We start from the raw sequence: 24441 nt of genomic DNA on the forward strand, positions 1-24441 counted from the left end.
TTTCAGCTGTGATTGTTGACTAAACACAAACAGAGGGACCAGCCGGTGGAGCAAGGTGGTGCCGGGGTCACTGGCGGGTCGCGGCAGACCGAGTCTCCGTTGACACGGGCCTCAGGGGCCTCACTGATCAACATGGCCACCCCATGTGAGCATGATTTCCCATGATGCATTTTGGGGGGGAAAAACGTCTCAACTGTAAAAAAGAAAAGAAATGCTGGTGGTGGTTGGATGGATACTAAAGAAAAAGGAAAAAAACTATCTGAAATGGCTCATGGGTAGTGTAGTATTTTGAACTGTGCGGCTGGTCAAACTGTTCTAATCACCAAATGTGCTTTACACAAATTAAATATATATTAAAAAATGACTCAACTTCTCACCTGGTTATGGTCTTAATTGCTAGTTTCTTCAACACAGGATGATGTTCATTTAGTAAAGTATGATCCCATTTAGAGTAAAAGAGACCATAAAGCAGGGTGTATACTTTAGGGCGGGGCTACCTTGTGATTGACAGGTCGCTACCACGTCGTTGTCCGGTCTGGGAGTTGGACATGTCTTACAACTTTAACCCTTTCAGTGAGTTTTCACCTAATGAAAGTTAATTGTGTCATTTTTGGTCGCCTATTAATGTTTTATCCAGCGTTCTGCTAACAGCCCAAATGACAACGTCCAAAAACCAAGATGGTGAACGCCAAAATGTCAAACTCAAGGCTTCTAAACAGCAGTCCACGTCTTCGACACAGTCTGAGCTCCCAAGGCGGCGATCCAACACGTGCAGTTTACATCAGCTCCATTCGCTCAACACTGAAAGGGAAACCAGTGACTCTGTAACACATTTCAAAAGCTGTCCCATGAGGACGGGAGAAGTATAGTGGAAGTTAATAGAGCTCTGGTCAATGTATTACATATCGATACATGCCGGGTTAGGTTCCCTCCCTCTCTCCGAGGACATACCGGTTGATTCATCATGTGATATCACTGAGTGTCTTTCCGGCTCACGTCTCTAATAGCCCGACCCGGCCTCCTAATCACATTACAAATCACACTGCTCTGCCAGTAGTAATGGGCATAATGCATGTGTGGCTGTGTATTATAGACCAGACCATAGACCAGACCATAGACCAGACCATAGACCAGACCTTAGACCAGATGGTATTCATAGCACAAGTTATTATTGGGGTTTACAGTACAGGAGGGCTCGTTCACTAAAGGTGTATCTGTGTTTAGCACTTCTCTTATTTATCACTTCATTAGTCGCCGGTTGATCTGTCAATGCAGCTCATACTAACTAGATGTTAAAAAATGATGACAAACAAGGGCTGGATGTTTATTTTGTTGATTATAATAATGCCGTCTATACATCACAATGAAAGCGCTGTTAAAAACATCCAACTTGTAGGGATGCCTTCATCCAAGTTGTTTTCATAATCTCATGTTTATTAGGTACATTTACTTTAATGTTAGTTCAATATGTATCTGATATATATATAAAGGACAGCTGCAGCTCAATCTGACCCGCCTGCTTTTGCGTCTACAACTCTTGCGTCTAAAAATGGGAAAAAATGGAAGACACCAGCCATGCCGCTTTAGGTTTTTACCCCAAGGTGTTTGGGAGGTTTGCGCTCCTGTTGCGCCTGCTGTTACCAAGCAACCAAGACCTGATGGCGAAGTTGCGGTAAATTATTGGCTAGCCTCAGTGACTAAACTAAACAAGTCAACACAAAGATAAATGGATTTACAGCACTGATTAGTCACCTTCAGATTGGCTGATCCCTTAAAAGGGCCGTAAAGCTGGGCTGTAGCCGTGTGCTGAAGCGGTTATTTTCCACTTTGTATGTTTGCGTAACGCGTCATCTCTTTCTTCACTCTTCAGCGGTCCAGGTGCACATCCTGAAGGCGGACAAGGCCGACGAGTGGTGGAAGTTCACCGTCAACATCATCTCCGTCTACAAGCAGGGCGAGAGCCGCATCCGCCGCGGCGACCAGTTCCTGTGGGTCCGCGCCAAGGACGTGGCCTGCAAGTGTCCCAAGATCAAACCCGGGAAGAAGTACCTGCTGCTGGGCAACGACGAGGACTCCCCCGGCCAGAGCGGCGTGGTGGCGGACAAGGGCAGCCTGGTTATCCAGTGGAGGGACACGTGGGCGCGCCGCCTCAGGAAGTTCCAGCAGCGCGAGAAGAAAGGCAAGTGCAAGAAGCCATAGGCGCGGGGAAAAAGAAAAGAAAAAAGATGGAGAGGATGCCGGAGAGGAGAGGAATTCAAGAGGAGAGCTGAGCGGGCGATTAAAAAAGTTAAATACAAGTTAAAAAAATAAAAAAGAGAGGCAGACGGAGGACCACGGACAGACAAAAGACTGTTTATGTCGCTGCTTTTTTTTCCTTTCGTGTAGAAGCATGAAGAGAATTATTTAGGATGATTTGTTTCTTTTCTAGTGAACTTTTGTTGAAGGAGCTCACCTCGCAGATTTGGTTTTTATGGTTTTTTTACTTTGAGATTTCTCTCTTGTGGATTTGCCGAATTTGCACCTATTACCAGCATATAAAGTTATTTGTGTTTGTTTTCCCTTTTTTTTTTTTTTTTATCCGAGTATGAAATCATTATATTTTATGTTTAAATTTGATGGACATTTCCTGCTGGTGCAAAAATGACAGAAAACAAAAAGCAAAAAAAAAAAAACGCCACTGCCTCTGCATGGTTTCCTTGTTGTATTCTTGGCGAAGAGGCGAGCTTGTTTCATCAAAAGTCTTCACGGAAATGATTGAGGGGTAATAATATTTCCTCTGTTCAGAATTGTGCCATAAAAATAAAAAAAAGCCACAGAAATGCATTAAACATTCGACCCCCATCGAAGAGGAACAAGGTATAAAACACAGTATTTTTTTCTCCCCTACTGGTTACATGTTGGTGGTTCAGTATTTGTACAAACCTGCATGTGAATGCATCTCAGACCATTAACATTAATGTTCAATTCAATAACTTGGCCCGTTCACATGAATCAGGAGTCGTTCAGTTAAAAGATCATTTTTTTGTGGTTAAGTTTGAACTCATTACATGTGTTTAGTAAGTGGATGTTGTCAGATTATACTGGTAAAATATCCGATTAAACTCAACTGATGCAGACATTAGAATGCGATGTAATGTAAAAGGGCATAAAGAAAGGAAAACAGTGTCCTTACCGTAACTTTAACCCAGGAGCAGAAAAACACTTCAGTGCAGACTGCACCTTGAAAAAAGGAAAAGATGAAACATTCTGGGTGGTGGGATGGATTTCTGTCCAACGCTCTCTTTTGCAAACACAATGCCTGACTGTACATTCACTGTGCGACCCGTCAGAAGCCACCGCCTCCCGTCGGCCCGCTTCACATTCTCTTGGAGCACAGGGAGGAACGGGGAGTTACTATCGCTCCTCGCTGCTCCATTTCGGAGTAGCAAGGAGCGAGGAGCGCAGTCCGGTTTGGTAAGAAACAAAAAAACAACACACACACACACACACACACGGTGTGTTTGACGTATCATAAACTGGAGTTCCTTTTAGTCCATCCATCCCAAAACACCTTGAGCAACATGTTTCCCGTTGCCCAAAGTATTTGTTGGGTCACAAAATCACATTTAGCACCTTTTAATGCTTTTAATGCGCTCCAAAGTAACTGTTTGAGATCATTTGAAGACAGGTGGTTTTACTCTCATGGATTTATACGTCCTCTGTTCAAGACGGTAACAGTTTCTGACTCCAAGATCTCACTTGTTCAGGAATCTTTCTGATTTGACTCCAATGCCTCCTGGAAGGCTTTTTAAAACCACGAGAAATCAAAGTCACCTGGGCTCAGCGGTAACACTAGATGAACAGACTGCTGCTGGAGTACGTCTCAGTATTTACATTAAGGGTTTGATGGAGAGTTTTTAGTTTTTTAATGTACAATCAATCAGCTGATTGGGATTGTACCGACGACAACACACACACACACACACACGGTGTATTCACATGTTCCCGCCGCTCATTGTTAACCCCACGACGTAACCCTCCATGTGTGTGTTTGTGTCTCCGTTCTGCACATTGTAATAACCTGTAATCCCGCCTCTCTGGTCTCGGCGGCCTCATGCTGTACATTTTACATCCGTCTCCCGGGGCGATGGTTCTGACAAGCTTCCTGATGAAACGCTTCACACACACCTGTCAAAGCATTGCTTTGTGTTCATACTATGAAATTGTAAATGTTGTTACCATTGCCAAGACTTTTTCCTTCTTTTTTTTTTTTGCAATGTTGTTTTACAATGCGTACTAATATATTATGGTTATTATATATGAATATATTTAATGACACAAGACATTGTGGATTTTATTGTCTTTTTCAACTTTTTTTTTTTTTTTTTACTTGTTTGTGGTTGTTTAGATTGTTGCCACTAAAGAAGGAAATAATAACTACTGAACACACCAACCTGGTAGAACTACATTCAGATTTTCAGTTGAAATAAACTCTTGTTACATGGAAAAAACATTTGCTGTTGAGTTTAATGATTATGTTTTATTTGTGAGTCGTCTTTTCTCCATTTACTGGCTGCCTGCTCGTAACACTACAAGTACAGGAGACAAAATAGTGAGCGGATTTCGCAATGGAAACAAGGGCAGCGTGGTACGAGTGTTCGTCTAAATATCATGTGACAAACCACGGCGATCCTCCGGGCCGAGCCCAGAGCCTCAACAGACAGACAGGAGTCTGGGGGCCGTTAACTGGAAACGCCATTTATTAGAAATTACAAGGAGAGTTGATTTACAAGGAAGGAAAAGCAGCCGACTCGTTCGGCTGAACGTTATAAAACCCCGAGACAAGCGATAACACTGCAGCTGCTACGGCGACGCATTGGGAACATGCAGCGTTCAGAGCGAGGCTCCTGCAGGACGTCCTGCTGCCGCAGTCCGGGAGGAGAACATGTTTTCAATGTGCTGACAAACCCCCAAAATAATTTAACCGTTTGATACACTGCGAGTTTAGCGAGACAGACACTTTAATTAACAACTGTTAAACAGAACAAGCAAATATTCTATTAAAAAAGTCTTCATTTCACATTGGCTAGTTGGGCGTGTTTATGCGGCTGTACTTGATGCAGAAAGGTCTCAGCGGCTCCTCGAAGCTACACGGGCCACACGGCGATCACGATGATGGCTATGAGGAGCAGCACGATCACCACCAGCATCCCTGGAGGAGCAACGGGAGAGAAACAAGGGGCATCAGAGGACAAAGGCAGAACCAGTTAAAAAAAAAAACACACAAAACACAACAATGAGTTGATCCCGCTAACAAAGTAAAATGTATCCAAAGCGCGATACAGCTCACTCTGCGCTGCAACAGAGCCGCATTGTTGTCAATGTGTCACACTTGTTGCACACTGGGTGACAGGTTCATTCAACGCCATGAACGTGGCCACTGTTCTCCTCTGGAGATGCGCACCACAACGGCCGCTGCTAAAGACGGGGGGCGGGACCCACAGGAGGGCCGCACGGGGGTTTTACTTGGGTCGCCAAATAAAGTTTGCAGAATTTCTTCCATTGTCTTGTTTTTTTTAATCTAACGTTTAAAGTTGCAGTACTACTTTCAGCCACATGAGGAAGCCCGGCTGTTAGCGCCGCTCTGATAGTCGCAGCCCACTTGTTACATATATATGTGAGAGGAGATGAAAAGGACCAGGTAGCCTGTTGATTGCATCTCAACGCATGTGATTCGTCTCCTTTACAGATTATTTCATATTGACATGTTTTCAATGACGCGTGCCTAAAACAAAGCTGGCTTTTATTAAACGTATATCCCTTCTAAATGGCTGGTTGACCTTTTCAAGATAATATAAGGTGATGTGGAAATGGCAATACAAGTCCGGATGTCCATTCATAGATAAGATGTTAGTCATTTTTTTAAAGTGGGTCCCCAGAATATAAATTTGGGAAACTGCACTGGAGCACCAAATGTGTATTATGTACAAATGTACACGACCTACTCATGTTTGAGTCTAATTTGCTAAAAAAGTGCAGTGCCCAGAAACAAAAACAAAATACAAATTCTGACTATTTAAATTCTGAGATTTACTTCACTGTGATAAAACCTTTGCGGTTTCCAACAATCCACTCTAACTTGTTGAGAATTCAAACAGTGGAGCAGCTGAGGAACTCCAAACATGACGTGAGAAAGATCTCAGAGACGAGGAAGAGGAGGAGGAGGAGGAGGAGGAAGGGAATGCAGTAGACTCAAGGGAATACACTTGGAAGAGGTAGAGGCCGACATACCTCACCACTCATTTCCAACATCCTTGATCTGACGCAAGTCCCAAGTGCTTATGCCCTCGCAGCGTGTCGCCATTCTTCTCCTGATGACTTAATGCAATTTACATGCGTTCAACAGCCACGAGGAGAAGAAAAAAAACCTTTATTGCCACAGATTGCACACTGTGATAGGCATATGTTTCTGATTCCGCCCGGAGAGGATAATCATTGTTTTTCACTGATACCATGGAAGCAGAGAAGAAATGTGCAAACGCTCACTCACACTTCATCAAAGCACTTTACCCCCAGGACATGAAAATATTACACGTTTTTATGATAGCCACCACCCAAAAAAATACAAAAAACTTTCTGTTGTTAAAAAAAAAACACAATTACAGGTGGAATGTCCATTCTCTTTATATATAAAAGAGTAATTGTCTTTTGAGAACACCTTTTATGGTTAATAATGTTACCAATTTGGTGAAGTGAAGCTAGAGTCCAACCGATAAATCGCTGATCTTTTTGGCCGATATTAATTATTTATTTATATATATATATATTAGTTATATCAGTATCTTAGAGGCCAATAAGCAACACGTAAATCTAGTAGAGAAATGCCAAATATTTTTAATTAGTGTCTACAATAGACTCCTTTGATTGTAAATGTTGGCTCAGTGCATTTGTCTTTTTTATCCGTTTCAAAAATGTTTTTCCCCTTCAAGGGAAATCAAAATCAGCGAATATATTGTTACCAGGTTATTTTCAACTCTCGGATACCAATCTCTAAAAAAGAAAATCCAATATTGGTCGGGCTTTTATACTGAATCTTAAAAACAGAAGTAGCTATGGAAACCAAAACCCTAAAAACTTGTCTTGGTAACATCTGTCACGGTGACGATACCGCGGCATTTATGGGGTTTTACAGAGCGGGCTCGGTCAAATATATTAAAATCTGAAAGAAGTTTTCTCGGGGAAATAAAAGAGAAGTGGCGGCTTCCATCGTGCGCTTCGTAAACGCGTGAATGTCTTTTAGGATGTGGTGGACGAGCACTCAGTGGAGCATATTACATGTACTCTTTCATCTATCACACACACACACACACACACACACACACACACACACGGGGAACTTTCTCTGAGGGTGCGGTCCCACACTCTTCTCTCTCCTCCCCCCGTTCGTCCCATCCAGAGTGGGACGGCAGTGAAGATCTTAAACAACTGCTTCTCCGGCTGCTCCGCCCGCCGGTCCCCTTCTTCCCCGACTCAACCCGTCCATTGTTTCGGAGCGCCGGGCTGGTGTTTCCCCCCCGGCCTTTCCCTTTGGGTTTACATTGCTCTCATTCTTTGGCTCTCTGCTCCCGCGTTCCCCCTGCGCGGCCTAATTGGCCGTCATTCCCACAGGGAGAGAGAGACGGGCCGAGATATAAGCCATGCTGAACTAATTGCTCGCGGTGGTGGTGGTAGCGGCGGCGGCGGCGTGGTAGTGGTGGTGGAGGTGGTGGTGGTCTGATGAAATGCAAGGCCGACGATGGTTTCTTCGCCAGCAGCCGGGGTTGTGGCTGCAAGGGGTCCAGATGTCTTTGACTCATTGTGCCATTCCTTTGTTTCCTTTAGGTATTTATGGCGGATAGACTCTTTCTCCGCAGAGCTCATTCTTTGTGCGTTCCCCCTCGAGGGGCGGGGTGTCCGCGTGAAGGTCCGCGGGGCGTGCGTGTCAGAAGTTAGCAGCGGGCCAGGCGGGATAACTCCTCCTGATAACTTGCACATGTGAGCGTAAAGTATGAAACGGGAAAAGTGAGAAACACACGCATGTTTTTTTCCGCAATGGCTTTTTAAAAGCCTCGTGCTTAAAAGGAAATACACACAAACACACACACACACACACACACACACACACACACACACACACAATCTTTGTTTGGTTGTAAACGACAACCAGTCCACGTGAGATTCAGACGTCAGAATTTCATTCAGCCGTGTCCAACATCTGTCAGTGACTCCGTTTGCCGCCGCCGCAGCAACAATAGCGATAAAGGGCGTATAACACACGCATAATGTGCGTGTGTTATACGCCGAGGCTCTCACACCCCTCCGAATGTCATAAAGCCGCGTTGAGACACCCGCGATGACCCTCGCCCTCGCGCTCCCCTCGGACTGGCCCCGTCTGCCTAAACAAGCTGCTCCTGACCCCCGGGGAGGCCTCCGCAGACTAATGACAATAATGGCGTTTGCTTGCCAAATAGATTAGGGCTCCGGCGTGACACTGATGCTGAGGGAGATAGTCGCTGCCTGCTGATAGACTGACCACCCAGGAGGGTCCGGGAGGCCCCTCCCCCCCAAGTCTGGGTTCATACCCATCTTGGACGATTTTTCAGACGCAAATCGGTGAGACGAATAATAATTGGCGAGAGCTCCCCCGAACGCCCCCCGCTTATGGTTCAAAGATCTTTTTGGGCCACGAAAGGCCGAGGGTGACCTATAGAGAGGGGAAAAGGGGAATCGTTTGTGTTAACAAGATCAGGGTGATGCTCATCGTTTTTCCCGCCGCACAATAGAGGACAAAAACTTGACACTTCAAGTGTTGGATACACATCTATGAAACATGAAACATGTATTTTATGAGTGTTTCTGATGCAACAACAGAAATAGTGCGAGAATGAGTCTGAACTTAATGAGATCTAAGGGGCTTTAACACACCTGTAGATGACTTCAGCCTTTTTTACGAGCACACCAAAGGGAATAAACATGAAGCTAGATGGACTGACAGTCATCAGGACTCATGTGAGGAAATTAAATTCCAGCAACTGAAGTTTTCAGCAACATTTGAATGCTTCCGATGTTTATGCTTTTTGATCAGTAGCTCATTATGCGTATCTTTAAACTGCAGTAAGGACCACATGTTGGGCTGAACAATGGTAGAAACACGGCTGTTCAAAAGCTCCTTTCCGCGCTTCCAGATGCGAACATCTGGGGTTATTACTCTGGGATCGCTGTCACACACTTCTTAATGGAGAACAGCTTTTGAGCTATTAATCAGCGACAACATCAGGCCTTAAATACACATCAATTATAAGAACGCAGATGATTTATTGGTAGTTTAGCTTTTGAGATCAGGCTAAAAAGTCACATATCTGCTATTGATACATCCTGATGGTTGGATGGTTTGAGTACATGTTTTCTGTTTCGGTCCTCACCGGGGTTTGATTGACAGCAAATAAAAACATTTGATCCGTTGATGACGGCAAATCAAAAGTCAGGTGTGATTCCACTTGGCGCGGCGCTAACATTGCTTTAGAGTCTACTTTGATAACATTCATGTATTTTTTGTTTTAGAATACTGTCTTGCAGCCATGCGTTTTGCCTCACTGTTGAGGGAATATACATTAATGAGCTTTCCAGAGGGAAGTTTACTTTGACTTGCCACTCGCTAAGAAACATCTCATTAGACAGAGTCACACATCTCATCTGCTCCTATTTCAGAAACTTCAGATTGTTACTATTTATATCAATATTGTGTTTGTATTTATAAGATACTTTCCAGTGAAGGGAATATTCCTGAACATTTCAAGACCAATTCACAGGTTCACTCTTACTCCACTCGTCAATCTTCAGATCTTCATCCTCCTAAATGACTTACGAGGGGTCCATTATCAATAAGATTTAGGGGAACCTTATATTTATGGAATGCTTTCCCCACTTAACAAACAACTCTATAAAATGTTTTAAAGGATGTTTAAAAGACAATTTAATTGCTGTTTTGTAATGGCTTTCTTTACGTATTACTGTCCATGTTTTCCCTGTTTTAGGGTTTATATGATATAAACACAAGCCCAATTAATATGCATAATAATATATGACATAATATATGACACAAGCCCACGCAATATGTTTTAACAAAAATATTGCGTGGGCTTGTGTCATATATTATGCATATTAATTGTATGTTCTCTATAATATTGGGAAATTGTAATATTATATAGGTGGAGGCTTCAAATGAGCCCAGTCCTGCAATGTTATAGTGAAACATATTCAATTGCCATTTCTAGTTTCCAACAGTTTACCATGTTGGGACAATGGAAGGACCAAGCGCTGGAAAGAAAGATGGAGCTGATTAAAGGAGGCGTTTTAAAAGTCGGACCTCCCTATTGACCAAAATGAGTGTTTCCTTGACAACTACAGACATGCTCTTCTTCCAACGCTGTCAAACGGCGCCCCTCACCCACAGCCTCCTCAGGCAGCCCCTCTAGTCCAAACAGTGCAAACCTACTTGAGATGCGAGCCACCTGCGGGAGTCCCGGCGTTGCAGAAGTGGCCCTCAGCACACTGTGGATTAGCCGCGTTATGAAGGGCCTCCGAGGCCCTGGTGCTGCCCGACGGAGATGCCTAAGCTCTGGGGGGAACGCACACCGCTCTGCAAGAGCGCCTTTGGTCCCGTGGACTAATCTGCCACACTAATCCAAGCAAACTCAAAGCCTCCACTCCTCAATTCCCACCAACATCATCTAAAACAAGTGGTAATGACTCTGTGAATCAGGCTTAGCTCCTTTAAGTGACAGCCTTGGACCAGTGCTAAAGAAAGAAGGTATTTACAGACAGCCATTGTCTTTGTGCCAACTGCCAATTGATATCTGAGTTTCAGCTCTAATACAATCAGTTTTTTCCACTGACTTATAGAATATAATTGTATTTCTATGATCAAATTCCTTTTATGAGTGTAACAAAATAACAGAATTCACAAAAGTGTTTGATTTATTGTTTTTAGTTTTAATAAAAATACAGTTTCCAATTAGTAAACTGATTTGAATTAGTACGGCATTTCCATGTGAACTTTTTAAATACCACAGTTAATAAACGTGCCTCCTCAGAAATGACGTGTTTCAACTTGGGAAGCGCTCTAAAGTGTTGAAATGAAGTCTAAATCTTGAGTACATTCAGGAGACGTGCTGTGGAAGAATCCAGAATGTTTCACAACACTTCATGCACTTGTCTGCCACAAGAACCAAGCCCGAGCAAAATGTGGGTGCTTCTCTTTTATTTTATTTTGTGTGAGATGACCCGTCCCATAGCTCAGTTTTCAGCTGCTTTTTGGAGATCTATGGTGGATGCCTCCCCTCCCCTCCCCCCTCTCCCTAACTGGGTGCAAATGTCTGCTGATTTCTTTTGATAATCCTAAAGTGAAGAACAAATTTCTTGAAATGTCTCCAGCTCTTCGCGCAACTTTTTCCGCTGCAAAACAAAGATGCTTCTTTGACAACGAGGTCGTCCCAACAGTTATGTTAAGCATGCTCCCGCCTGTCAGAGCCAGACGCTTGCAGCTCTACAAGGACTCGGCTGAGACATAACACCCGAACGCCGGCTTTGGATGAGAGGTGGTTTGAAAAATAAATAAAGCCTTAGAGCTGAGGAATTATAAACACACTTACATAGAGAGAGAAAGAGAGAGAGAGAGAGAGAGAGCGAGAGAGAGAGAGGGAAAACCCTCCAAACAATTTGTGGCATGTGGTATTTTCAATTCTTTCTCGGCTTGACACAAAGACGAGTGTCAAACAACTCTGGAGACGAACAGGGGGATGACAGAGAGGAATGGGGCAAAGAAGAGAAAAGAGAAAAAAGAAAGAGAGCGTTGAGGTGAGAGGGAAGAAGACATGGGGGAATTTTCCATTCACAGAGAAGACACACACACACACACACACACACACACACACACACTAACATACATTGAAAAATACAGTTGCACACACTTTCCAGTGCATTCCAGAAAAATATACACCGTACGCACCATGCAATGCATATGAACATGCAATATGCACACACACACACACACACACACACACCCATGCATATTCTTCAGCCTGGAACGGAGGAGAGGGAGGAGGGAGTTTGGGGTGGCGAAAAGAACAAGATAAACAAATGGAAAGGCGGAAAGAAAAGAGTCCTGATTCTAACACAATATGAGCTCTGGGATCTTCAAACAAACGGGCGCTCGGGCACCATGGGGACACGGCCCACAGAACGAGGCATCCCGAAGGGCTGACCTCCCTTCTGCCGGCTCGGCTCCTGTCTGCGACCGCCCGTTGGCCGCGTCTCCCAGCACGCAACAATGCAGCCCTTTTGACACACAACTTTTTCTCTGGGCAAACTGAAGCGCTCGCATTCCACGGACCGGCTTCAGCCAGCCGACACACCTCTCATGGCCGCCGGTTCCCTCTGAAAAAGCATTATTGGCTGAGAAAATACAAAAGTATTTGGCGAAACAAAGGTTGAACAACGTGAAGCAGATCCGAGGTAACGGCGACGCCACGGGGAGGGCCGAGCACTCACAAGGACTCGTCCAAATCTGGAGCTGAGACAACAGAAGTAGCGTCTACGCGGCGGCGCGTTTACGGCCTCCAGGCTCCGCGTGCGTCGACCCGGGACGCATTCAGGCACAGTATTGAGTTGGAGGCCGCAAATCCCACCGACACAAACACAATCGCTTTAGCGATGCACGTAAAAAAACAGAAGGAAATAAGAGTTGAAGTGCGGCTACGTCGCCTCCAGCGACCGTTCACCAGCTCAGAGGGATTTTCATTCAGAGATTTTAATTCTTTCTGGAGACGAAGGCCGACTTTGCTCAGTTCCTGAATGCTGAAGATGAAAACTGTGTATTTAAAATGTTGTCAAATTATATTACGTGTGTTATTATTTAGTCCAACTCTATAAAAGCTCTAGTCTGTTCGACATCTGCTCTGTGAACTGCATGAAGAGGGGAAAAAACAGGAGAAACCTGAAGCCGAGCACTCGTTCATATAAATAAACAGATTAATTGTGATTTGTTTTCAAGGACACAGATCAGATATCGGGCCCGCTTTGGGCCGAGATGCTCCCCAGCGAAGGAAAACAAAGGACGGCTCACCACAGGAGGCTGACTTCGTCTCCACGAGCTTCACCCTTCGGGTCTCGTTACGAATCCTGTCGTCCGTCTTGTCCACAAGATGCGAGAGGTCGTCAATGATTTCTGAGAGACGGAGACAGAGAGAGAAAAAGGAGAGGCGAGAAGGTCAATAAAGTCAATTTTGGCTTCGTATTATGTTGCTATCTGCAATTTCAAAGACTTTATAGCGTTTTTCTTTTTTCTTTCTCTCTTTTCATTACACAAAAGACCTCCCAATATGTTTAGTGTCATAAAAGAAATTACCCGAAATGAAAAAGTGACAGGTTCTGAGGAACTTGACATCAGAGTAGTCAACAACCTCAAAACCGTCCGAGGCTGCCAACGCACAGCCGTGCGTGGCGGTGATGGAGGGGGCGGGCTGTGTGAGCGCTTTCAAACGCTTTCACTACTTCCTGAATCCTTTCTGGATTCAATCAGGCGCTCATTGTTCACGAGTTTTAAAGACGTAGGCCCGGGCTTCAGGGACCATGCCTGGGCGTCCAAAGAGCGAGTGTGTTCCGTGTGTGTGCGTGCGTGTGTTTGGCAGCGCGGCTCGGGTCCTTCGGTAGGAGTTCCTGACTCGAAGGCCGTCCAGATGGAAGCCTGTGTGATTTGTCAAGAGTGTTGACATGGCATCTCCAGAGGGTCCGGCCCAACAACAAAAACAGATAACTGCTGAAATATTTCCAGATTCTTGATTTGTTACGGTTAGGCATTGCAATGAGACACTGGTTAGAGATGATGTTAACTTAGAGGGGACCCACGACTGCCTTAAAGTGGCTGAAACAAATACAAAGTATAACTTCAGATCTAATCTGCAGAGGAACATCTTCTCGTCCTGTTTCAGGTCTCTCTCATTATTCCAACTGCCACAATAACAACACTATGAATAAATACATTAAAGGTCCCACATAGTCCTCATATATTTTTCATCATAAAGCAGGTCTGTATAAAGGTCTGTCCGGTTTCCCTCCGGTTGCACAGATGAAAAGAAAGATGAAGAGTTTCATGAACATTAAAGCATGTAAACTGTTGGTGGAAACGCAAAAATGAAACAATGCGGAAATATATATGTGGTCTCAATGTTCTTTTTTTAATCTATTTCCACTTTATTATTATTATTATTATCTGTATTCACTTTATATGTTGGACAGGAGAGAAACGTTTTTACAACTCTTCAGTATGTTTGCACAGAATTGACAATAAAGCTGACTTTGAAATGAGCGCAATAAGTCTCCTTTAAGAAATATGTGAGCAAAAACACTGAAAACAACACGGCCCATATCCTTCATTAGAAATCGTTAGAAATAAACAGAACTCAAATCGGCCGTTGCAACTTACACCCGTGTACATGGTGATCTAGACGTGTCCTCTCCAACAGTAAAAACAGAACACACGTGGATGAAAGTAAAGAAAACAGAAACCAAGGTCGACTGGAAGAAAGGGAAGGTCGTCACAGACTTGCATGAGCCTCTGATAAATGGAGGTTTTACAGGAATGGGAAGCTAGACTCATCCTCAAACCACAGTCCAGTGCCAAGTTAAACAGACTAACCCTTCCAGGGAGGGAACTACCTTTTTATTGCTGCTGCTGCTGTTGCAATATGGAAAAATACTACTACAGTCAGTGCGATCTAAGCTTCTTTTTTCTCTTGTTTTTCTCAAACCGTGACCAAATTCCCGCAGGTGAGTGCTCAGGGTCATCTGCAGCATTCGTCTTCAGCTCTGATTGGTGAGAGAACACGTTTTCCTCCGAGGAGCAATCACGGCTTGACAAGACGGTCTGCGTTTCGTTTTTTTTTTTTTGGGGCTGACATCAGATAATTAAGTTGCACCGATAATTCAAGGAAGGAAAGTAAAAAAAAAAAGAAGCATGACAGTTCTGGAGGGGCCAGAGCGTGAAGGGGGGGGCAAGGCCGAGGAGACGGGAGACGTGAGGGCGCCGCATGCACAGTGTCCCCGGGGACGGCCACATCATCGCCGCCGCATCAGGCAACAATTTGGAGAGGGGGGGGTGGAGGGGGGTAACCATTCGTGCCGCGTGCCACTCCGACTGCTCATAAAGGATGTTTTGGGTTCGCCGCTGCCAAGATTCCTGATTCACTTCTGGCCTCTGCAAGAACGTCTCAATCCATCGATGGATTCTCGACCCGTGACCTTCGACTCGAACTTTCAAGGTGCGAGCTTTTCACGTGCATATCCCTTCAACTCGGCCCTGTTATCAAGTCACGTTTCTAACCACGTCATTCTCAATTTCCTTGTGTGACTTTTGCTTCCATGTGCGCTATGACAGCTGCTGGCCGCGACTTGGATGTGCCAGACCACAAAGAAAACCCTGTTTCAGGCCAGGCTCGTTAGTTGCGAACGCTTTCCCACTGGATAAACCTCCAAAGCCGCAGAGTGGGAGCGCATGGCCCGAACACAAACGGCAGTTGCTTTAAGACGCATTCATTTATGCTTGTTTAGCCACTAAAGCCCAATGGACAGTGTGCAATAACCTTTAAGCCAATATTCATAAATGCTGTACCTCAGATCATTTGGAAATGGATCTGGATTGAAGTTAATCCTATAGGCGATGCTGAAGTATATTATGTATTTAAAGGTTCTATATACGAGATCGGGAGCATCTCTATTTCCTCTCAACATGGAAACTACAGCAAAAGTGCTAACGGAGCAAACAGCCTTTACCTGACTGGTGGGCGCTACATATTGCACCTCTGTCGGGATGCAGTTACCAGCAATCACCGCCACATGAGCGCTGTGCAGAGCGGCGGCCGCGAGCCATCCAGTGAGGCTCACGCTCACGGCCACGTCAACAAAGCTGGGACAGCAGCGCACAGAGGGAGAGCGACTGCATTCTCTGCTCAAGCAGACATTACTCCTTGAAACGTTTCCAGAGCCAAATAGTTGTTGCTCTGAATATTGAATTTAGAACCTATAACAACCCCCCCCCCCCCCCCCAAAGTGATGTAATCAAATTAAGAAAAATATACAACTTTACACAAAACAATCACTGCGTAAGTGATCCACTACTTGGAGATGAATTAGTGTCCATACAGAGAAACTTTGAATTGCATTGTGATCATCATTTCTTTTCACTGTGGGAATGCTCAATTATGCCCTTTTTTGATTTATATGTACAACAAGAGGCCATCCGGGACTCATCACTCGTCTCTGTTGTGCTCTTTTCACAATATATATACAGACATGTGATGGTTATGTGAACAGTCATTGTTAAAACGGGAACAATGGTTTGGCTGCAGAGAATATATAATATCAATATATTGACTGACAACTATTTCTTGTCAATATGAGGAACTATTGTTAGCAGCCACCTTAAAACATGGAAGAGGCTTTCTCCCTTTTAGAAATCAGTGAGACATTCAGCAACATTTTTAGAGCCCTCTGCAGGTGCTGCTGCATAAAATGAGGCTTAGAATATAGATTCCACATATGGTGTGTATTACCTCAGTTGGTGTATAACGTTGAATACAAAAATAAATTAAAAAAAACACTTAAAGTAACCGGTAATTTACAACGTAAAGTACCCAGGTTGATTACATTGTAAATATGCAACAATTAGCATAAAAAAGACAGATGTTGCGGGAGCCTGTGAGCCTGCAGTCACGTCTAAATACTTCGGCTGAAAGCGACAGGAATGCCAGCTCTCTTCTCTGTTCCTCTGCTACCATCAGTGCTTTTTTTTATTCACACAAAAAAAAACAATGTACGTAGAATCTGGCCCTTCTGTGTGGCGGCACGAGGGCCCTGGAGCACACAGACCAATAGGAGACAGATGCGGCCCTCGCATGACGTCACCCGCTCCCTTGTGCTGCCGACTCTCTGCGCAATCTCAACGCCATTACGTCTCTGTTCCAGTGCTCGGCAGCTTTTATATATAAACAGCCTCTCGCTGTGGACATCCCGCCCTCTGGGGGCTAACTAGTTAACAGGTCTGTTTCTACCACGGCTGTCAGCGTCATCTGGAATCCACCACGGACACCTACTATTCTCAGGATTGGCTGCTGCTGGTCACCCTGTGCTAAATGATTATGTGGCCAAGGCACGAACTGAAGGGGGAATGCTTCGAGGGCCAAGTCTCTTCTAGTTGAAGTATACCACCAGTCCCAGTGCACAGGGAAGATGTAGCGTTGCCACTTCATTCCTGGGTGTTTACAGCACATCCGCCCATCACTGAGTTGACGGAGGGAGTCACAATAAACCCCTCCAGCTTGTTGTGTTCTCTGAGCTGACCTCTTGCAATCTATTTAAGAGGCTGTGACTCAGTTACAAATAGTCCAGAATAGTGTAGCAAAAGTAGAGAGACTCCATATAAACCTGGTTTGGATTTATAATTACTTGCACTTTGGAACTGGGCTCCATCTTCAATGAGTGAAGTTTCGACTCTGTGGGCCTAGAGGCGGTCCTCAGCTACTGCTGCCCCGTCGAAGGATCACTCGCAGGACAATGGTGGACATTGGTCCAACAGCATTTTCAAACTGGAAATGTCCATCTTTTGCCCTCTTATTTGGGTCCAGGTCACATTGGTGAGGTAGCCCATACTTCCTTCTATCAAGCTAATTCTCCAGTTCTGCTGCCTGTGCTTGGGACACCTCTACAAGAGGCATCCACATCAGAGGCCCGGACCACCTCAACTGACTCCCTTCAATGCAAAGGACCAGCGGGGCCTTCCGGATGTCTGAGCTTCTTACGCCACCTCTACAGGGTGGTCCCAAACACCTTGAGGAGGAAATTCCTTTTGGACACTTGGTACCAAAGCTCATGACGATGCCTGAGGATTGGACGTAGATCAAGCAGTAAATCTGGAGCTTTTCCCGATGACAGTCCAGCTGCTGACCTCAACGTGACCCCAAGATACTTCCTTCTCGTAGGACAGTGACTCACTTCCAGACCAAAGGGGAGAAACACGGCCTGACTTGACGGCGCTAACCAGCTGAACTCTCCTGCAGGAGTACGCCCGAATCCGGCAGCCAAGTTCTTTCAACAGAACCCAAAATGATGATACACCAACTCACCGAGCAATTAGTGGACCGTTTGATTCAACTTAACAACAAAGCCACCCAGATGCAAGTTCACTAAAGAACTGCAGAGCTGTGATACATTACCCAGACCTGCAAAGGCAACTGGGGGGGGGGGCAAGGGAAAAAAATACGGGATGACAGGAAAATAATTGTCAAGCCAAAGCACGGACAACAAGCAGGCCAAGATACCACTTGCAAAAGAATGTTGCTCATTCGATCTTGATTATTGTTCACAGAGATTATTGCAGAGAGTGGGAAACATTCAAAGAAGATATGGATGTGCGTGATTAGTTGACTAGTCGGTTAAACGTTGCTTGTGGTCGGGCCCAGAAATACTTGAGGGTTTAAAATTATAACTATTTTATTAATGTCCAGATTAAAATGACATATTGACTGCGGTGGTCGTTACTGTGGAAAGTCACCGCCGCTCCTTACATGCAAAGCTATGAGTGAGGTCTTCTAACGAAGCTTTAAATATCTGTGGTCACATTTTGGGGCGTGTATCACCTTAACAAGAAAACTAATTGTGTGTTATTTTGGTTACATTAATATAATCTCTGAAGCGGTTAGATTAAACTACCCGTTAACACAGGCGAGAGAGTAAACAGTATTCTGATTCAGTTAAAATCTAGTTTTTTAAAGGCTAAACACCAACACATGAGGATTGAAGCAGAATGGTTTGTTCGATAAAAACAGGTCGTGACATTTTTATATCCATCATTTTTAATACATTTTGACTTTTGGACTGAGACGATCGACGTTACAGAGGCGAGGGCTGAGCAGCGCGTCACTAGCTGCGTGTATGTTTGAGAGGGAAAGAAAGAAGTGTAGAAAAGGTGGAAGGTAATAAAAACTTGCACGCTAACATACAAATTAATGGCACAACTGATGCCAAACATGAGTCTTCTTTGACCACAGTCCCCGCTAGCGTTTCATCAAATAACATTCCTAACTGGGTCAACGGAGCAGACACCGGGGACATATTGATTTCAGCAGCATTATAAATACTGGGCTGGACTTGGTTATAGAAGAATGTGATTCACAATGTTTAGCCTTGTGGATTAAATCATGCTCAATTTTGACTGTTTTCTTACTTTTAGACGAGTCGACTCGTCTGAGTTTAAACTTCAATTTTAAGCATCCGGGAAATTAGTCGTTCTGAACATCTCAAAAGAAGCAGAGATGGGGAAAAGGACAGATCAGAGAGATTTACAGTACTCGTGTGTGCACTTTAGGTTTAAGGGCAGGGATTCGGAAATGTAGCATCCTGTGTGGAATTTCCTCAGGTCACATCTTGTAGGATGTGACTCTGCCAGAACCCCGAGTCATGTAGCACTGCGAGGACCGCGAGTACGCAATCAAGACAGTTAAGGATCCTCACCCAGTGCTGCACGGAAAGTCATTGGATATCACACTGGGTGGATGCAAAGCCTAAACATCCATTTCAAAAACAATCACCGCATGATATCACAAAGCCTAATTCAAGTCAGACGGCAAATATGACACTCACACGCAGGAGCGTGGTGAGAAGCGTGGGTGACACTCTCTATTTTAATGATCAAATTCCTGCATCGCAGATCTATCCTCGGCCCGAACCTCGGGAAATTGTTGCTGACTCATCTTCGCAGAGGCGAAAGCAGTAGTGGTTTTGGTGCGTGTGCGTGTGTGTGTGTGTGTGTGTACTGCCATAAACAGTGACACCCCAGCGTGGCTCCAGGATGTGCTGTATTAACTCTGTGTGTTATTGTAGGACTCGTTCCCAGAGAGGGCACAGCGCACAGAGAAAAGGTTTGTTTTCTCTCACCGATTTAAAACGCAATCTGACTCAGTGGGGCTAATTCTGTTGTGCTTATTCAGGAGATGATTTCTCCTGAGGATAAGGAGAAAGAGGGAAGTGAAGCAGGTTTAGTTTTCTCCCCCCATTCAACCCCTCCTCTTGTATCCCTTGTTGTAGAGCAAGGGGGTCTGACCACAACTGTTACCAATTGGCCCTGGTGTGACTGACTGTGTATAGAGAGTAGTGCTTCGTTGCCAACACACACACACACACACACACACACACACACACACACACACACACACACACACACACACACACACACACACACACACCCCTGGATGTAACTGGAACTTCACTTGGCACACACGGGGCACTCAGCATGATGATACAACTCAGGGCAATTATGGTATTTACAAGAAGTTGCACAGTCTTGGAAGAGTTTCTTTCAACTTCTCCCTTTTTTTTTCTTCCTCTCTCTCTCGCTCTCTCTCTCTCTCTCTCTCTCTCGTTCTCTCTTTCTCTCGGCTGCTTATTGTAAACAAACTCACCCTGAGGATCTGTGGGGAGTGAGGATTAGGGGGAGTTTCACTCAAAACCTCAGTTTTACTAGTTTTAAACCCCAACAAATCATTTGAATGCCGGCCAACAAAAGAAAAAAAAAGAACGAAAAAAAGGCCGAAATGTGCAAAGATGAGCCGTGGTATAGAAATAATCCTAAAAATGTGACACGTGAGAAGCGAGGACTCATAAACACAGCCACTTTCTTTTCCTAAAAATCCCCTAGCATGACAATAAAAAAGCCAGTGTATTTATATGTAATGGGCTTTTCATTATTGTATACATATTCACACTGGTGATGGATAGTTAATGACTTGATATCTGCGGTTTTAGGAAAAAGCCACGACATTTTTCACCCGGGGGCCAACACATCAAAAACCAATGAATATTAAGTAACATTTCTCTGAAATATGATGCAAAGAACTTCCCACTTGAGCAACAAAGATGGGAAATAAATGATATTTAGGATATGAGCGATATTATTGCTGTGAAAAACAATGCAGGCTACTACAAGGGACATTCTGTACATGTACCTAGAATCAGGGAATCAGTTCATCCTCGAGTCCAAGTGGACGCTTGTGCCAAATTTGAAGAAATTCCCTCGAGGCGTTCCGAATATATCGCATTCAATAAATGGGATGGACTTGAGTTCGTAGTGACCTTTGACCTCCAAATTCAAATCAGTTCATCCTGGAGTGTAGGTGGACATTTGTGCCAAATTTAAAAGAACCTCCCATCCAGGTTTTCCTGAGATATCGCGTTCACGAGAATGGCCGGCGCTGCGCTGATTTATTTTGCCCGCCTTTAATAAATCCCCAAAAGAGCCGATGTCCTCAGGTGGGAACAGAACGCATGCACTTATTTAGATTGCGGTAACTCCACTCTGTTTAGTATCTACCCTGTTTTAGTGTCTTTCTGAACGGACTGGTACACATATGTTGGTGGGGCTTCTGAGGGCATCGCCATGCAAACAATTCGCCCTTTCAACATCTGGCCTTCTGAAGTGCCGGGCCACATGTGTACAGATTAGTCTCACTGCTGGATATCATCACGGCCCCCGGCCCCAATGAATCTCTGAGTCCCTCCAAAAGGACTGACAGGCTCCCCCGGTCAACACTTTTGGGGGTAACATATCCTTTATTGCATCATTAGACTTTCTTTCCCCCCCGTTTAGGGCATTGGCAAGCTGAGTGATGATAAACGTCTTGCTTCAAGCAGCTCAAGCAGCCACGGCCTCAGTTGCCAGTGATCAAAACACAGCGTTGTTTATTCATGTTGTGGGGCAGCACGCTCTTTCAATGAAAACTTTGTGTTGGAACCGTCTTTGTCAACCTTGGAATAAATGTAACTTCACTACTCCAACAGGCGAGGTTGTAGCCCAATGACCTCTAAATATTCACTTCAAACAGTGGAGCGCTCTCCAATGAATCAGAATCAAGTATTCTCATGACAACGGTATAAAGAGAGCCACTGGCACATTGTGAAGACACTCATGTAGTCCAACGAGGACTTGTTCTTGTTTTTTTCAAATGACAAAACATTTTTAAAATCCAAACTGAATCTGAAGAGGGTGGAAAGCGGTACCAATAAACCAAAAGCCTGGATCAGCAGTGACCCACCACTTTGACAACCATTACATATGTGGCCTCCACATTTCCAGCCTTAATCCCAACCACTTGTGTGCCAGTTTGAAACTGAAACCGGCTGTGTGTCCACGGACAGTTTCACCTCCCTGACCCTGCTGGGTTCACCCCGAGATCCATCAGCGCACATGATGGACGCCGAAAAAACGAACGACCCGCTGATGAATGAATTTCTCGGAGTTGAACCTCCATTTGAAAGAGCACACTTCAAAAGAAGAAAAAAAAAAAAAAGGCACATAAATTGAGAAAAAGCCTCGGCACTAGTTCAGTTTTAGCACGCACAGACCATTGGGTTTGTGCGTGCTCGACTCCAAAGACAAAGTCCGTGTGAATTATGGGAACGCACCAAAGTTATGTGCGAGGAGAACATCAGGTTTCTCATGCTATTGCTATCTTAAGCATGTCACCAAAGTTAGGACGTTGGTCAGGCGAGTTAGGGTGATAGGCTTGTACATATTCATTCATCACTTTGCAGCATTTGTACAACTATTATGACATTTAAGATTCCTTCCATCTTCATTCATTCTCTCAACATGCGTTTCCTTCCTTCCAACAGTTGCCCATCCTATGACGCTCCAACGCACTGCTGCCTTCAGACAGGATTCGGATATCTGGGCCTTTTCAGGTGCATCGCATGACTAGAATAGCACTCCAGGAAACTGGAAATGATCAGCACTGTGCACATGAACAAAACATAAAACAAGTTTAGTCATGCCGTCATTTTAGGATACCGGCTGAATAAAAACAAAACCTCGGAGGCAGAATAAGAGATGTCGGGCAAGTGTCGTTGGCTGAAATTAGTTTTTAACAATTCGGAGCTTGGGCTGTCCAAGACAGCTGGAAACCATCTATATAATGCATGTAATGAATTAAGATCAAACCCATAATGTCATCCACAGATCAAAAAAATAAACAGAGCGTAAAAAAAAAAGGCGTAAGAGCAACGAGGAGAACTTGGACCACTTTATCAGCCTTTCACGCTCAACTATTTCTGTGTAGGGCTGCCAGATTCACCAGCATCCCTCATCTTATTTGGGCGGGCGGTGAATGCAACGACAATGAATTGAGGCGACCGGTGCGTTGCATACGATTAACACGCACGTGATCGGCTCCGTCATTTTAGGATTAATGGGAAACAAGGATGTACACATTCAGAACACATTCAAAGACCGACAGCATGGAGGAGAAGTCTGATCATTACCAGGCTTTACGCCAACACCCCTCTTATGGCCAGGTGCCACCGAACAATGTTTGCATGATGAGCATGAGGGTGCCAGCAGCAGCAGCAGCAGCAGCAGCAGCAGCAGCAGCAGCAGCAGCAGCAGCAGCGGCAGCGGCGGCAGCGTGAGGCAGGGACCACCCTGTCACTGGCACAGCACCTCCAAACCAGCCGCTGTTACACTTCATCACTACCGTCACACTTCATTAGCAAGGACACCCAGGAGGAGGGGGGGGGGGGGGGGGGGGGGGGGGGGTATATTGAGCTTGAATGAAACGGAATAGGTTTGATTGGATGAAGCAAACCAGTAGATATTATGAACGCAAATGAAATACTTGTGTATTTGTAATATTAGGTAATCCTAATGATTGATGACAGTGTGGGTTATTTGAAGGTTGCATACTTTTGATTAACTGCGGGCTCCAGACTAACTTTTCCACTGGTAGTACCGGTGCTACAAAGTTTCTCCATTGGTCGCAGCAGCACCCTTTTTCGTTTTTCCTGGTACAGCGCAGTATGAGGCCGGTCTGACCGGTCGCTCCCTGACACCACTTTCGCCTTCAGTGGCGTCGAAGTCCAAACCTCTCGCTGTCTCTCCTTCCTTGTTTCGCAGCTTCTTCTTTTTTTAACAGCTACAGACAGTTTTACATTTGGAACCGACAACAGTTCAATGGATTGTTTGGTCGAGTCCTGTGTGTCCATGTGTGTCCTTGTGTCCTTGTACATCATGCGGTATTTGCCGCTGCGAGACACAGGTGACGCTGTACGTAGGCCGCCAATTGCCGGATGACCAATGATAATGATCATCATGCACTTGCATGAATGTGACCCCGTGAAGTCTTAACTTGCACGCTCACAAATGCATGTGCCACTATTTTGGTCGCAGTCCGGAGCCTTGGATAAACTACGAGATGAATGTGTTGTTTGTTGGGCAGTGACGTGTTATGATTTGTAAGCTAGAAATTGGAAAAGAAATATAAACTATCTACAATGGAGGCTTGGCAAGGTTCAAAGTGGAATGGCACTTCATCCTTTATCCTC

At 44.8% G+C, this 24441-nt stretch overlaps 2 protein-coding genes across 2 annotated transcripts in view; one reads left to right on the forward strand and one right to left on the reverse strand.

Annotated features, from left to right (window-relative positions):
• The window catches only part of ntn1a (netrin 1a), a gene marked incomplete at its 5' end in the record, with an annotated part of 51381 nt that extends 48855 nt beyond the window's left edge, over positions 1-2526 (forward strand). The window contains one exon of the mRNA XM_079219714.1: positions 1871-2526. Coding sequence (XP_079075840.1) covers positions 1871-2199 — 329 coding nt within the window. The 3' untranslated portion in view covers positions 2200-2526. The remainder of the gene's footprint in view (positions 1-1870) is intronic.
• Positions 2527-4722: 2196 nt separating this feature from the next.
• Positions 4723-24441, reverse strand: part of stx8 (syntaxin 8) — a 41287-nt gene continuing 21568 nt past the window's right edge. Inside the window, exons 7-8 of the mRNA XM_079219715.1 lie at positions 13142-13243; positions 4723-5191 (exon numbers count right to left, since the gene is read on the reverse strand). Coding sequence (XP_079075841.1) covers positions 5127-5191; positions 13142-13243 — 167 coding nt within the window. The 3' untranslated portion in view covers positions 4723-5126. The remainder of the gene's footprint in view (positions 5192-13141; positions 13244-24441) is intronic.

This window comes from Taurulus bubalis (genome assembly GCF_910589615.1).
Source record: "Taurulus bubalis genome assembly, chromosome: 6".
In the NCBI taxonomy this organism is placed as follows: domain Eukaryota; kingdom Metazoa; phylum Chordata; class Actinopteri; order Perciformes; family Cottidae; genus Taurulus; species Taurulus bubalis.